Consider the following 14,933-nt stretch of genomic DNA (forward strand, 5'->3'; position numbering starts at 1 on the left):
CGGGGCACTAAGGGGACCTGTGCCGGAGGCCACTGTGCCAGGTGTGGCGGCAAGGGACACAGGCCAAGCCAGCTGCAGCCACACGGACCACAACCTCCCTCCCCTGCCTCTCTCACCACACGGCCGCCCTGACTCTGCTCCCCAGGGAACCCCTCAGCAGGAGGGCAGAGGCTGGGGCAGGAGTGGGCATGCTCACCACTCGGGCTGCAGGCACTACCTGCCCACCTGGCAAAGGTCTCTCTGGGGCCTTGCTGACTCGGCTCAGCCGCCAGGCAGTGCCTCTCCACCCAAAGCAGCAGGTGTGGGTGAGCCGAGAGCCTGAGCCCAGCCTGGGGCACCCCGCAGGCTGCCAGGTCCAGAACAGGGCACCCCTGGGGCACCCCACGGGCTGCCAGGTCCAGAACAGGGCACCCCTGGGGCACCCCGCGGGCTGCCAGGTCCAGAACAGGACACCCCTGGGGCACCCCACGGGCTGCCAGGTCCAGAACAGGACACCCAGAACGTCTGAATTTCAGAATTTATTCTCTCCTGGAAAATGACTTGGGATGCACGTGTACTCAATATTTGGGGCATACTTATGCTAAAAGTTATTTGTTGTTATCTGAAATTAAAATACCTGGGACATCTCATGCTAAAAAATTATGTCGTTGTGTGTCTTGAATTCCCATTTAACCTGGTGTCCTGTATTTTTATTGCCGAATCTGGCATCCCTGTGTGGGGTCAGGGAGAGGCCTGAGGCGAGAGAGGCCTCCTCATGCGTACACACACACACATACACACACACATTCCTCTCTGTGGCTCCCTGGCTTGGGAGCCTCAACCCTGCCCAGACCAGCAGCAGGAGGAGAAACGGGGTGTCAGCATCCTGGGAGAAGCAGTGGACCCCCTCCATGGATTGAAATTTACAAGTGCAGTCTCAATTACTAAGTAGATACAATCATCCCCATTTGGGAAGACTGAGGCTCAGAGAGGTTCATTGACTTGCTGATGTCTCAGGCCTGCTGCCAAATGCTTCAATTCTCCTGGCCCAAGAGGCTGCCTTCACTAAACAGGAGATGAGAGGCCAGGCTTGGCCAGTGCGGGGGGCATCTGGGGCCCTGCCAGCAAGCACAGGGGACCTAGGTACAAAGGTGAGGCCTAGCCTGGAAAAGGAGGGACAGACCAACCCCAGCTGGCTGGCACTGTTTCTGTTGACACCTGAGGGGCCAGCAAGCCACAACCAGCTCCAGGTGGGGGACCCCTGCCCCATCCCCCCTCCTGCCAGTAGCACAAACCCGCCACCTGCAAGGGCCCCCAAAGGCCCCACCGGGCACAGAGGGCTCCCAGCCTCTGTGAGTCAGCAGGTGGCCTCATGGTTTGCCTGCCTGCCTGCTCCTCAAATATAGGGCCTGGAGCAGGTGGGAATGTGAGGACCATCCTGTTCCCTGATGATGTTCACCCAGTGTCCCAGATGTGCAAGCTGGGTCTCCAAGGAGCCAGGAAGTCCGCTCACCAGACACCGGGCCACGGCTCAGCTCTGCCCAGTATAGACTGGGCTGGGAGATAGCTTGGCCCTAGGCCCAACATGGCTGCTCTGGGCAGAGGCTGGGGTGGGGCCAACAGGCAGACACAGCCAGGTCCCTGGGGCTGGCAGCAATGCAATGGGTCAGCTGTCCCTGGAGGGGCCAGGGGGACAGTGGCAGGCCCCAGACGACCTGGATAAGGAGAGGCCCCTTCCAACTCGGGCTGCCCAGATATGGCCCAGTGCAGGCTGACCAGGAGCAGGGCCCTCACAGGCACTGGTCTCTGTCTTCACCCACCTCTGCGAGGTCTGCAGTACCCAGGGACTCCACCGTCTGCCGTCATACAGGTCAGCTGCCCGCTCTCAGGCTGGCTGGGAGAGCCCACCCTGGCCTGCAAAGCGTGGCCCCGTCCCCGCATCCTGGCCCTGGCCGGCACAGGGTGGCCCCATCCTCACGTCCTGGCCCTGGCCTGCACAGCGTGGCCCTGTCCCCATATCCTGGCCCTGGCCTGCACAGTGTGGCCCTGTCCGAGTGCCCTGGGAGTGCTCCCTTGTTGTACCTTCCAGGGTGGCCTTGCGGCTCAGGGTACCTGGCCCCTCCTATAATACCCCTGACTTCCCATAACCAGGGCACACCCATACCTCACTTTGTGACAGCGGAGGGGTGGTACTCAGGCTCCCCCTACAGCCTGGATCTCCCTAAACCTGGCCCTGGGGGGTCCTCAGCCTGGACATTGCAAGCTTGCCTTCCTTCCATAAGGGGGCACCCTCGCCCACTGACAACCTTCTGGAGACCAGACTTGAGGAAGGGCAGGGCCCCCTCCCCAAGGGACTGCCCCACCCTCACCATAACGCTGTGCTGAGCATCCCAGTTGCCTGTGAACCACTGTGAGGCAGGCCTTACTGCTCTCTCCTCAGGAACAGGCACCAGAGGCCCGGGGCCACACGGCCAGCCAGCGGGCCGTGGGACTGGGCCTGGTGGTTTGGCCAGGTCCACAGGGCAGGGTTTCCTGAGGACCCCCTTCTCCCCTAAGATGACCGGTGCTGAAATGGCCACTGTCTCCAAGAAGATGTGCCCTTGGCCAAGGTGTGGCCTCACCCTCTGGCCCTGGCAGGATGTGCCCTCAGGGCCCAGTGGTCACTGTGACAGCAACCCCCCACCAACTCACTTCGTGCAGCCTCTGCCCAACTTTCCCTCCCTGGAGTGGCCTCACTGACCCCTCCTGAGCCGCACCCTCAATTCCTGGCATCTTGCCCTGACTGCTGACCAGCCCCACCAGACGGAAGCTTCCGAGGGCAGGGCCCTGGCTGCACCCTGGTGACCGGGACAGTGCCTGCCACACAACCTCTGTTCCAAGGAGAAACAGGGGTGCAGCGCTCTAAGGCACCCACCCTCGCACAAGGTCGACTGCAGGTCATGCCTGTCCCTGCTTTGGGGTCCTGCCAGATGCCCTCTGCTCTGAGCTCAAGCCCGCTCTGCAGCCTCACTGCCCCCTGGCCCAACCAGGATGCAGTTCGATGCCCCGTGGACGGCCCCCACCCCTGCTTCCCTGTGTCAGGGTGAGCCAGCCCAGCTCCACCCCCATGTCACATCAGGGCGAGTCCCTCCCTACTGAGCAGCCCTGGGGGCCAGGCCCGGGCCGGGGGCCTCACAGACGCCAAGCTGGCCATCACACCTCATGGATGTTCTCTTCATCCCCCTCACGGATGGAGAAACCCTGGCCCAGAGGTCATGTCCCCCCTACCCCAATCCACCCCAAGGCCAGGGAGCTGGAGCCTGGTCCTCATACAGACTCAGTGGTCTTCTCAGCGCTCCGCCCCCAGTCACCACTAATCTGCTTCTGTCTTGGCACTTGCCCGTTCTAGACTCTCCACAGAAGTGGGGTCACGTGATGTTTGTGCTTTCGTGAAACACTGACTTCGTGTGTTGTACCATGTTATCAGGGCTTTGTTCTTCTCCACACTGGGCAATACTCCACGGTGTGGGAGGGCCACAATGTGTTTCCCCATCACCTGTGATGGACACGGGGTTGTGTCCACCCTTTGGCGGACGAGAGCAGCGCTCCCAGTCAGGGCCTCCTCCTGGCCTCTCCATCTCTCCAGAGACCGGCCCACCTGCTCTTCCCCCTTCTCCGGTGCCACGTGCAGATGTGGGAACCTACCCACCCTGCCCTTCCCATGTGCCTCCTCTCATAAGCCATCCCCGACGTTCCAGGACCCCTTGGCCTCAGGGGGCAAACCCCCAAAGTCTCTTAGACAGCAGCGCCTGGCTCCTCGGGTCAGGAGAGGGCCAGCCTGAGACAAGAGTCTGTGAGGACACACGGGGGCTGGGAGTGGAGGAACGCCGTGCAAACTTGATGGCACCAAGAAGAAGCAAGATGTGGCCCAACAGTGGGCAGAGCCGCCGGGGCTCTGGTCTCGATCCCCAGGTGAGGGTCTTTATGGCCAGGTGTCTGGCATTACTCGTACGGCACGACTATAGATGACATCAGTATGTTTACACTCACGCATCCTATTTGTCTCTATTTTTAAATCACAAAACTAACACTTGATCACTGTAGCCAAGCCACGTCAAAGTCGATGTGAGCCCTGACACCAGCCTCTGCGCTGACTGCATCCATCCTTTGTGATCCCTGAGGCACGCTGTTCAGGGGCAGTGATCTGCTCACTAGGAGTCCTGAAGAAGTTGGCGGTTCAAGTTCCCCCAGAGACACCTTGGGAGAAAGGCCTACTGATCCACTTAAAAAAAACCTGCCATTAGAAACTCTATGGCATGCACTTCTGCTCTGGGGCACGTGGGGTCACCATGGACTGGGTGGCAGCTGGTTTTTGGTTCTGTCCGCTGCTGTTTCAGCACCTAGGCCCAGTGCCTGGCAGGCATGGTGGACACCTGTGGAATGACTAGGTGGGTGCGAACGGTTCCCACACTGGGCTGCTAGTCAAAACCAGCCTCGGAAGAAAGGCCTGGCAATCTACTTTTGAAAAATCAGCTACTGGAAACCTTATGGAGTGCATTTTGACTGGCACACACTGAGTCGCCATGCGTCAGAGGTGACTCCATGGCAGTTAGCTGGTTACATCTTTCAGTGTCCCCCCCATTTGTACCTGTATGTGGGTGGCCAGGCTCCTAGCTCAGCCCGAGGTTTGTGGAGATCCTCCCGGCTTCCCCTGCCCAGGCCCTCAGGCCACAGAGGGGACTCCTGGGTGGGATACACCAGGTCTACCACCTCTTTGCCAGAGCAGGAGGTCCTGACCACAGACCCCGATTGGGCTAACGTTGGTTTTAAGCGCAAGATCACGCAGAGGGTTACAAAGCGAACCTCTGTGGCACACTGGTGGTCACAACGCCATGAACCGACTCCGGCGTGCTTCTTACAAACGTATCACTTTACAAGGCCTGGCAGCAGGTCTGGCATCGGCTGGAACTCCCAGGTTTGGTGAATGTAAACGATACGCGTGCACCCTGTTCCGTTTGCAGGGAATGAGGGCAATGTCAGTGACTGCTGTTGGTGACCACGTGGCGGAAACTCTAACACGCTGCAGCCTTGCTTCCAGTAACGGGAACTGCCAAACCCCAGCTGGAGGGCAGCAAGGATGGGGTGTTGTTTCCTCCTCATTTAAGCGCATCAACTGCCCAAGTTCTAGCCCTGGGCCTTTTCCGTGGACCCCGAGCAAGAACTCCCAGGCTTGAACAACCTCACACCTGTGTTTACCCCCAGCCCACCTGTCCTTCTACAATCAGTCCTTTCCCGGCCCCCAAACCAGAGGGGTGCCCTCAGCCCTGGTGCAGTTCTGCCTGGAACCTCAGTTCAAGTGTTTCTCGTGGGGGTGCTGCTGGTGTCTCTGGGGGCCCCCTTGCTGTTCAGGAGGGTCTTGTACTCACCAAACTCTAGGAGCCCCCCAGTCATGTGACATTCAAAAGTGCCCCTGGGGGCAATTGCTCCTGGTTGAGAGCAGCCACCTTACCCCCCAGGGAGGGGATTTCGGCAAGCAGTGTGAGTCTGACCTGTGACCCCCTCCCATTGTCCCTAGCCCCCCACCACAGGATGGGGAGGCTTCTTGAGGCCACCACAGTGTCTTGTCCACCTCTGGATCTCAGGGTGCCTGTCCTAGGAATGAAATGAACCAGTCCACTGGCAGGCAGGCAGGACATGCAGCTGCCACCAAGTGTCCCATGGGCAGTTCTCCAGGCTAGGGGGTGGGATCAGGAAGGTGGGCTGAGTCCCTTGAGAGCCTCATCCCTTTAAAAGAGTCTGTTGGTCCGGTGTGTCCCGAGCTCCATGACAACAAGGACTGAACACCTGAGCCAACACCGGCAGCAGGTGGCGTCAGCTTTGTCCCCAGGGTCTGCAAATGGTCACAGGTGGGGGATGTGCTCCTGAGTGGGGGCTGCCGTTGAGGACACATTCATATGTCGCACACGGCTCACCCCCGGGGATGGCATGTTTGGCCACAGTGGCCCCTGACACCAAGCATGCCTTTTGACCCCCCATATGGTCAGTCACTGACTATTCAACAACCCCCACCAGCCTCAGCTCCTCCACGCGCTCAGGCTGCTGTCCTTGGTGTCTGCAGACATCTTTCAACTATGCGCACAGGCTGCCAATCTGCCCGCTGATGCTGGTGCTGGGGGTGAGCCCATGAAACACCCCCGTCGGGGGGCTGGGATGACCACAGGGACACCTGTCCTGGACCTCAGCAGCTCACCGAGAAGGAAGCCACGCAGTACTGGTCCTCGGAGGCTATGGGCAAAGCACAGCCCATGCTCATTGTCCTGGAGCTGACCAGGTGGAGTGGCGAGGCCCTGGGTACAGAAGTTGCCTGCCCAGCCCCAGGTGGCTGGATTTGAGAGGGCAGGGCGGCCCCAGCTAAATTTCTCCCTTGACAGTGAACTCGTGGGGAACGGGGCTGCAGCTTTTCATCCTTGTACCCAGAAACCAGAAGCAGGAAGAGCACATAGTGAGTGGGTGGATGGATGATGGATGGATAGACATATGGATGGATGGACAGATGAATGGCTGGAAGGAAAAAAGGGTGGATGGATAGACGGATGGATAGATGGACGGATGGAAGTAAGGATGAATAGATGGATGACTGGATGGATGGACTGATGACAGATAGATGGACACATGGGTGGATGGAAGGAATGGATGAATGGACAGATGAATGGATGGATGGACTGATGACGGATGGACAGAAGGATAGCTAGATGGACAGACAGATGGATAGACGAATGGATTGGTGGACGGATGACAGATGAACGATGGATGGGAAGATGAATGGATGGATGATGGAAAGGTGGAAGGGAGGATGCATGGATAAATGGATGGGCGGATGGCTGGTGGATGAATGGATGGGAGATGGATGGACTAAAGGATGGACAGATGGACAAAAGGATGGACGAGAGATGAATGACGAATGGGTAGATGCATGGATAGATGGACAGAAAGAAGGAGGAAGGTCTTGTGTCACCTGGCCTGGCCAGCTCTCCCTTGTCCCTCACGAGGAGACAGGGCAGCAGGCACAAGTGTCTGGTGCCACCAGCAGAACCTGCTCCAACCTTGTGAAGCCCTGGGTGTGGCTGAGTGGCTGGGCCTGGGTGGAGGCTGGGCTGGGTCTGACCCTTGTTCTCCCAGCCCATGTCCCCGTGTGGCCCTGATGCTGGGCTGAGCAGAGGGCTGTGCTGTGCTGTGCTGACACCCCCACCCCCTTTTCCTGGGCCCCCTGGGCCTCCTCAGCCATCTCTCTCTCCTCTTTGCACCTATGGGAGGTCAGTATCCCTGGCCTCGTCTCCAGCTCTCTGTCCTCAGGCCCAACCTCACTCCTGCACTCTGGGCCATGTGTCCCGGTGCCTATGGGGTCAAGTCCACAGGGATACTCCACCAAGGCCCCAAGTGTGCTGGCTCCAATGGTCCCGCCCTCCTCCTTAGCAGATGGAGCCATACCAATGTCTACATCCGAAACGTGGCTCACTTGGGCCAGAGAGAGCTAGACGCACTCAGCAGGTGGGTGGCAGTGCCTGGCCAGGGCAGCGAGGTGATGGGGACAGAGCCATGCCAGGAGAAGGCCCCCAGCCTTGGCTCTCTCTAATACCCTCTCTGGGACTCCATTTCCCCCCTGTGTAAACTAAGCAGTTGGACCAATTGGTGCCCAGGCTACCCTTAGGGCCCTGGTCCTACCCGTTTTGGGAGTTCAGAGGGACCTCTGGGCACTGGGCCACTGCATGCTGGGGGCAGTTGACGAGGCCAAGCTCAGTTCCTGGGGCATCGGGGCAGGTGTGAAGGAGGGCGAGGTGCAGGGCCCAGAGCAGGGCTGCCTGTAGGGTCCCCCCTATCAGCTGGCCCTAATCACTTCCTCTCGTCTGCCCCAGGCCCAGGGTTGTTCCCACCCTGTCCACCTGCAGTGTCCTGGGCCCCCCACTGCAGACCCTCCTCCCCACAGCATACTGGCATGCCTATCTTGGGGCCAGTGCCCTGCTGCGTGGTCCTCACCATGGCACATACGGGCAGTCCCAGCCTCATCCCCAGGGCCAGTCCTCAAGCTGCCCCTGCCAGCGCCGAGCCAGCTCCCTTCTCTGGGATGCAGACACTGTGGTTTGGAGGGCAGAGCCTGGGGCCCCAGGGACCGAGGCCAGCATGCAGCGAGAGCAGGCATAGTGGAGCCTCCGGGGCTGCCCTGACACCCCGCCAAGCCTCGGGACTCAGGGAGCGTTGAAATGAGCAGCAAGCTCCTTGACAGGGCACGGTGCCAGGAAACAGCTGCTGGCAGCAACCCTGAACCGCCTCCACTGCTCCCCAGACCCCACCCCATTCGAGCCCCTCAGCGTCACTGTACTGAAAGTCACCTGAAGGGTCTGGCACCCTTCCCCCCACACTGCGTCCCCTGCTGGGAGGTCCCTCAGACCTACCCACGAGTCATGGCGCTCCCAGCCAGGAGCCATGTCCAGGGTCTTGGGGCTGCCCCCCTCACTGCCCACCTCTATCCAGTAAAAGGCCCTGAGAAAGCCGGGCAGTTGGTGCTGGAGGGAGGGGGTGTGTGCTCGAAGGCAGCCAGCCAGGGCCAGTGGGAGATGGAGCTGAGACCATCGGCAGAGAAGGGGACAGAGGGGACCAATGGTGTAGAGGCTCCTAAACCCACGCAGGACCCCAGCCCCTGGAGCCCAATCCGGAAGGACAGGTGTGTGTCCTGCACACCTGGAGCTTCCCCGGCACCCACTGACGGCCCAGTCCTGAGGAGGCTGGAGATTGGACCTGGTCCCCACACCCTGGGGGATGACAAGTCAGCTAGGTGCTTCTCCTGGTACAGGGGCCATGCCTCGGGGGAGAGCCAGCCCTCCCACCACACCTGGCGGCCAGGTGCTCGGGCCCAACTTCAATCTGTGCTTTTAGCCTGAATGTGGGTGGAGCTGCAAGAGGAGAGCTGTGGCACAGCAGGGCTGTGTCTCCCCGAGGCCCCAACTCCTCCCTCACTGCACCCCCTCGGGCCTCCCAGCACCCATAGCACCTGCCCAGGCCCGTTCCCAGACAAACGCTGGCAGGAAAGGCTACCGCGGGCTCGAGTAGGGCCGGGACAGGCAGTCAGCCCAGAGACCCTCACCCTCTGGACTGTTTCCTCGCCCCCATGGACCCCATGCACCCCACAGTGCTGTGCTGACCAGATGTGGATTAGCACTGGGAGGGCCCCACGGAGGCCTGGCCCTTGTCCTCACCCCAACACAGGCCCTGAGTCTCGATTTGAGACACTCCAGGGGCCAGTCTGGGGAGAAGGGTCCGCCGTACAGACTCCCTGTGACCCTGGACAGAGCACTCTCCGGCCTGGCCCCACCTGGGCCATCCCACTGCTGACACCTCATGAGTGTCATGGTTCCCAGCCAGGACACGGTGGGCGGTAATTTACACAGGCCATCCGCCTTGTCTCCTACCTCAGCCTGGCAGCAGTGTCTGGGAGACTTGGCCCAGTGTGTGTGCCAGCCTCCCACCATGGGGGCCTTACCCAGGGCCCTCAGGGTGGGGAAGGGCAGGGGCACACCCAGCCACCTGATTCACTTCCTGCGTGCTTGGGAGTAGCTCTCCATAGCCAGGGACTCCCGAGAGAGCTGGAAATGGCACAAGGCTTCCAGAACACTTGGCTGGAACAGATCAGCCTGGCCCAGCCTTACTGGGCACCAGTGAGCACCACAGGCTTCAAACAGACAGACTTCCAGATTCTACTGCCCAGGGTTTACTCATCTGCAAAACGGGTCTACCAAGAGCCCCTTACCCAGTGCCATTAATAGACGGTAATGGGTATTGGTTCACTATGAGGAAGGCTCTCAATTACGGCTTTGCGGGGCGGCGGGAGAGGAGAGACTGAGTCCCAGGCTCTCTGCCTGCAGGGCCTGTGCTGGCACGTCACCCTCCCAGGTCACGCGTGGAAAACAGAAGCATGCAGCAGTGGAGTGGGGTGTCAAGGCACTTGGCCCCAGCCCAGGGAGGACCCCGCTGCTTGGAAGAGATGTCCCGTCCACCATGGCAGATCGCACTCCAGCAAGGGGCCCAGGACACTGCCTCACACAGGTGGCTCCCCTGGGTCCCCCTCCTGTGCCCCCACCTGCAGGACGAAACTGGCCCTTGCACTGGGGACGACGAAACCACTGCCTCCTCGTACAGTGTGGGGACAGGGAGGCTGCATGGCTGGAGGGCCTGGGCCACACTGGGGACCCATGCAGAGCCACGGGGCCCACCTGAGGGGCTGGACCCTGTGAGCCGGAGGGTCAACATAACCTTCTGGCCTGGGAGCTGACCACGGCTGAGGGGAAGATGCTGCAGTGCTCTCGGCCCAGCCAAGATGCTCCTTTACAGGACTCGGGAGGACCCTGCCTGAGAACAGTTGTTCACCACCCACAGGTGGGGCCTCTTTCCAGCTCCATGGCCACTGGCACCACGGGACACTGGGGCGGGGGTGTCAGCTCTGCTCGTACCGACAGTCGCACGCCTCCCTCTGACCTCCAGCCCTGAGGGCTGGTGCTCCAAACCCTCCTCCTTGCCCCAGGCCTGTCTCCCCTAGAGACCCGCCCGAGCCTCACACACCGCCCAGGACGGCTGCAGCAGACTGGCAGGACGTGCTCCTCACGTGGTTACTGAGGGCCTGCTTGTACCACAGCTGGGCGGACTCTGCGACATCACAGAGCACTGGGCAGATACTATCTCTGCTCCCAGGACCCAGAGATGAGCAAACAGATGCTGTCCCTGCGCCCGGGTCCCAAGGACGAGCAAACAGACAGACGCTGTCCCTGTGCCTGGGACTCAGGGAATGAGCAAACGGAAAAATGCGAAGCCCCAGTGTGTTGGGAAGGCACAGCAGGCTGCCAGGAGGCCATGCTGCAGGTGCTCAGAAAACACCTGTGCCAGAAGCCACGTTTCCAGCAGAGGTGAAAACCCGCTGCAGGTGTGCAGGACTCGGTGTGAGCCGCCGTCTGACCAGCCCTGCCCAGGTGCAGCCTGTGATTCTATTCAGAGCCTTACTTCTGCAAAGCGCCCCTCTGCCAGAGCAATGCCCCCTCCCCCCGTGTGGCGTCCCTCTGTGCAGTGGCCTGCACGGGGCGGAGTGGCCTCCCCAGGCCTGCTTCCCCATATGTAAAATGGGACAGCAATTGTCGTTGCCACCTGGCTGGGCTGTCCAGACCACTAGATGAAGATTCGAATGGCGGTCCAGTGTGTCTGCACCTCTTTTATGGGCAAAGGCTCTGCACTCGAGGCCGCCCTCCCTGCCTCCGAGCACCAGGAGTCCTGGGCCCCACGGAGCCCCAGCGGAATCTCTGCCTGGTCCAGTCCAGGGGTTGAGCTGGATGGGCTGGGAAAGGATCAGGCACTCCCAGCTGACATGAGCCGCAATGCCACCAGAGGGCGCACCGAACGCGGAGGCCAGCCAAGCAGTGCCAAGTGGGAGGGGACCTGGGCTGGGTCCCCTATGACCGTTGCCATCCCAGAAGGAGATAACCCTGCTTGCCTTGCCCCACACGGCACCCTCCTCAGCATCCTGAGCCCTGTACGGTGCTCTTAAGTTCTGGGGACATGGTGGGGTACAGCAATGGGGGGCTGGAGGAGCACCCTGAAAGTCCCTGGGCACTTGGGCAGAGGCGCTGTCGGGGCAGGGCAGGGATGGCAATGACCCTGCTCAGACAGCAGTCATGGCCTTGAAGTCCTGGGGAGGGCGGTGCCTGCCCTGGCTGCAGCGGGCCGTGCCCAGGGCACTGTGGGGACAAGTGCTATGGCCACGCTCCCCGTCACTCACTCAGGTGCCAATGTACTCTGCCTTCCCCTGCTCCCTGACCACCTGCCCAGCCGACTCTCCTCATCCTGGGTAAAAAAAAATTAGTTGCCCAAAACCCTTGTCTAACGGGGTATAGATACCTGTGGTTGCAGGCCAGGCTTAGGGTGAATCGGGTGTGCAAGGACAGAGGGGTGGGAGAGGTGCTGTGGGTGAACTGGGGGTGCAAGGGCAAAGAGGTGGGAGGGGTGCCGTGGGTGTATCGGGGTGCAAGGAGAGAGAGGTGGGAGGGGTGCTGTGGGTATAGTGGGGTGCAAGGACAGAGAAGTGGGAGGGGTGCTGTGGGTGTAATGGGGTGCAAGGACAGTGAGGTGGGAGGGGTGCCGTGGGTGTATCGGGGTGCAAGGAGAGGTGGGAGGGGTGCTGTGGGTATATTGGGGTGCAAGGACAGAGAAGTGGGAGGGGTGCTGTGGGTGTATTGGGGTGCAAGGACAGAGAAGTAGGAGGGGTGCCTGATGTGTACCAGGGGTGCAAGGGCAGAGGGGTGGGAGGGTTGCTGGGGGTGCAAGGGCAGAGAGTGAAGTGGTGCCAAGGGCTGGTGGGAAAAGTGCTGGGGGTGGGATGGAAAGGCTCCCGGGAGGACACCCTGATACCCTGGTGTCCTGAAAGGGGCACACACTAAATGGCAGCCATGCAGGTCAAAGCCTCTCTGTGTGAGTGGGAGGGGGCAGAGGTGGGGCGCGGGTGCTGCAGAACCAGGACAGGATGTTTGCAAGGCCTGTGCTAGCCCCAGGCCTCCAGCCCCTAGTTCACCTCAGTGTGGCAGGGCAGCCCCAACAGACCTGGGCACAGTACATCAGCAAGGGCAGGACACAGGAAGGCCTGCCCTGAGGAGGCTGTGATGGGGCCCCTGGATCCCCATTCTAGAGCTGGGCTCACACCTCTAAGTGGCCTCCGTGGGCCCAGCCTCCTACTGAGGGGACAGGCTGGGCATATGAGGGGCCCCAAGGAGACTGACAAGACTACACTCCCCAACAGGTCACATTGTCACCGGGCTGGAACCTCAGGCTGGGACGGGGGCTCAGGGACTCTCCCAGGGCAGCTGTCTGTGGGTTCTGTCACTTCACGGGCAGAGTCCAGGGGCAGGAGTCCAGAGCCAAGCTCCGCCACCTGCCCCTGGCAAGGCAGGGCCAAGGCCCTACCCCACACCGATGCACTTTTCTTAGTCACAATTCCCTTGGCACCACGTCAGTGGACCCTTCACCTGCCCGCCCCAGTTTGGGGGAAACCCCCAGCAAACCTCTAGTCTATCTGCTCTGGCCCACTGTGGTGCAGGCATCCTGCACAGACCTGCCCTCTTCCAACACGTTCGCAGTTTGAGGGTGAGGCTTGCGGTCTGGGATACCAAAGATACGGGTTACTGGGGCACCCCACCGTTCCCTCTCACACCCACTTCTGCCCCACAGCTCCTCAGGGGCTTGTGAGGAAGATATGGATAGCACTGCGGAGGCCGCAGGGCCGAGGCCACTGCCGGGAGGGCCGCTGCGCGCTCTTACAAAGAAATGACACGGCCTGGGCGGATCCAGGGCGCCCACCACCTGCAGCTGGACTCCCCTCGCCTGGTGGCCAGAGTGCAGGGCGGGCGGAGGGCCGGTGCGCAGGCGGGGGGCGCGCGGGCACAAGTACCCAGAGGAATCCCGCTCACAGTGGTGGAGGTCTCGCTTCTCCCTACGAAATGCACAGCTCGCTCCTACCTCCCTGGGGTCTGCACTTCCGCCAGGCATGGGGTGGTCCTCTTATAAAACCCAATGAGTCTGCCTTCGGTGGGGACCCGGCGGGAATCCCCGGGGCGCAACCAGAGGCGCCTCCCAGAGAGGCCCCCCAGCCCCTTATGAGTCCCCGGCCCGCGGCCACCGTCAGCAGCGCTCCGCAGCCCCGCGCTCAGATCAGCCCACGGCGTGGGCGGCCGGCGCAGTGGGGCTCGGACTTACGCCCGACGCGGCGCAAGGGCCAAGCAGTGGCCCGGAGGAGCGCCCCGAGCGGTGACGCCCCGTGGGGGAAGGAGCTGGGCCGAACACGCGGAGCCGAGGAGACGACCCATGGGTGCCAGCGAGCGGAGGCGCAGGGTCCCCGGAGCCCGGGGCGGGAGGCGGGACTCCAGGCCGGGGCGAGTGGACGCTTCGGGCAGAGCGGGGGACGCACGGAGGCGCAGGGCGGCCGGGCCCGGCGCCGCACTCACCCGAGATCTCCGCCTGCGGCACGTCGCTCAGGCTAAAGCCCTTGGCGCCGTAGATCTGGCGGACTTCGCTGCAGCTCCGGCTCTTGCTGGCTGGGTCCCCGCGGGCGCAGGCGACGAGCGCGGCGGCCGCGCACAGCAGCCACCAGCCGCGGGCCGAGCGCTCCATGGCGGTCCGGCGCCCCGCGCCTCTCCCGGCTCCCGCGAAGGGCAGCGCCAAGGTCCCGGCTAGCGCGGCCCGCGCGTCGAAGCGGCGGCGACAACAAAGCCGGCGGCGGCGCGGGGCGCGAGGTCCGGCGTTGGTCCGGCGCCCAGAGCGCGGCGCGCGGTCCCGGTCGGCCCTCCCCCGGCGGCCCGGCCCCTCGGCGCTGGGAGGGGCGGGGCGGGCGGGGCGGCGGGCGCGGTCTTGGGGCGCGGGGCGCACCTCCCCTCGCGCCGAGCCGGGACTCTCTCCGGCCCGCGACCCGGCAGCTTTCTCGGGCTGGGCAGGAGGCCGGCGGCTCGTGGGCCCAGATCAGCCGGGGTCCCCAGGGCGCGCCCCCCACGCCCAGGGCGGGGCGCCACCTGCGGGGGTGGTGGCAAGGGGTGCTGAGGCAGGGCTTCCCCCGCCGGACGTGACATCACGCCTTCCGGCCACCAATCGGGGGCTTCCCCGCCCCCAGCCTAAATCGGCATCTTTCCCTCTCCCTTGCCTACTCCTGCCGCCAACCGCACTGTGGCAGCTGGCCTCGCCCGCGCCCCGCAGCGGCCGGTCCTCCCGCCGTCCACGCCTCCGGCACCCCTGTAACACCCCTCCGCGCCCACGCCCTGTCCGGGCGCCCTCGGGGCTCCAGGTCCCACCTATTGCTTCTGTGCAGGAGAGTGGGGGTGCACAGGGGGACCTGGCCAAAGGCCTAGCCCCCACCCCCCAGCGCTGTGGAGGCAACAACGACTCTTCATTGTTGGAAA

General features: G+C 62.4%; 1 protein-coding gene across 1 annotated transcript in view; it reads right to left on the reverse strand.

Annotated features, from left to right (window-relative positions):
* The window catches only part of GPC1 (glypican 1), a 30,321-nt gene extending 16,050 nt beyond the window's left edge, over positions 1–14,271 (reverse strand). The window contains exon 1 of the mRNA XM_064286418.1: positions 13,989–14,271. Coding sequence (XP_064142488.1) covers positions 13,989–14,154 — 166 coding nt within the window. The 5' untranslated portion in view covers positions 14,155–14,271. The remainder of the gene's footprint in view (positions 1–13,988) is intronic.
* Positions 14,272–14,933: the final 662 nt, after the last annotated feature.

Source organism: Loxodonta africana, chromosome 6 (genome assembly GCF_030014295.1).
Source record: "Loxodonta africana isolate mLoxAfr1 chromosome 6, mLoxAfr1.hap2, whole genome shotgun sequence".
NCBI lineage: Eukaryota > Metazoa > Chordata > Mammalia > Proboscidea > Elephantidae > Loxodonta > Loxodonta africana.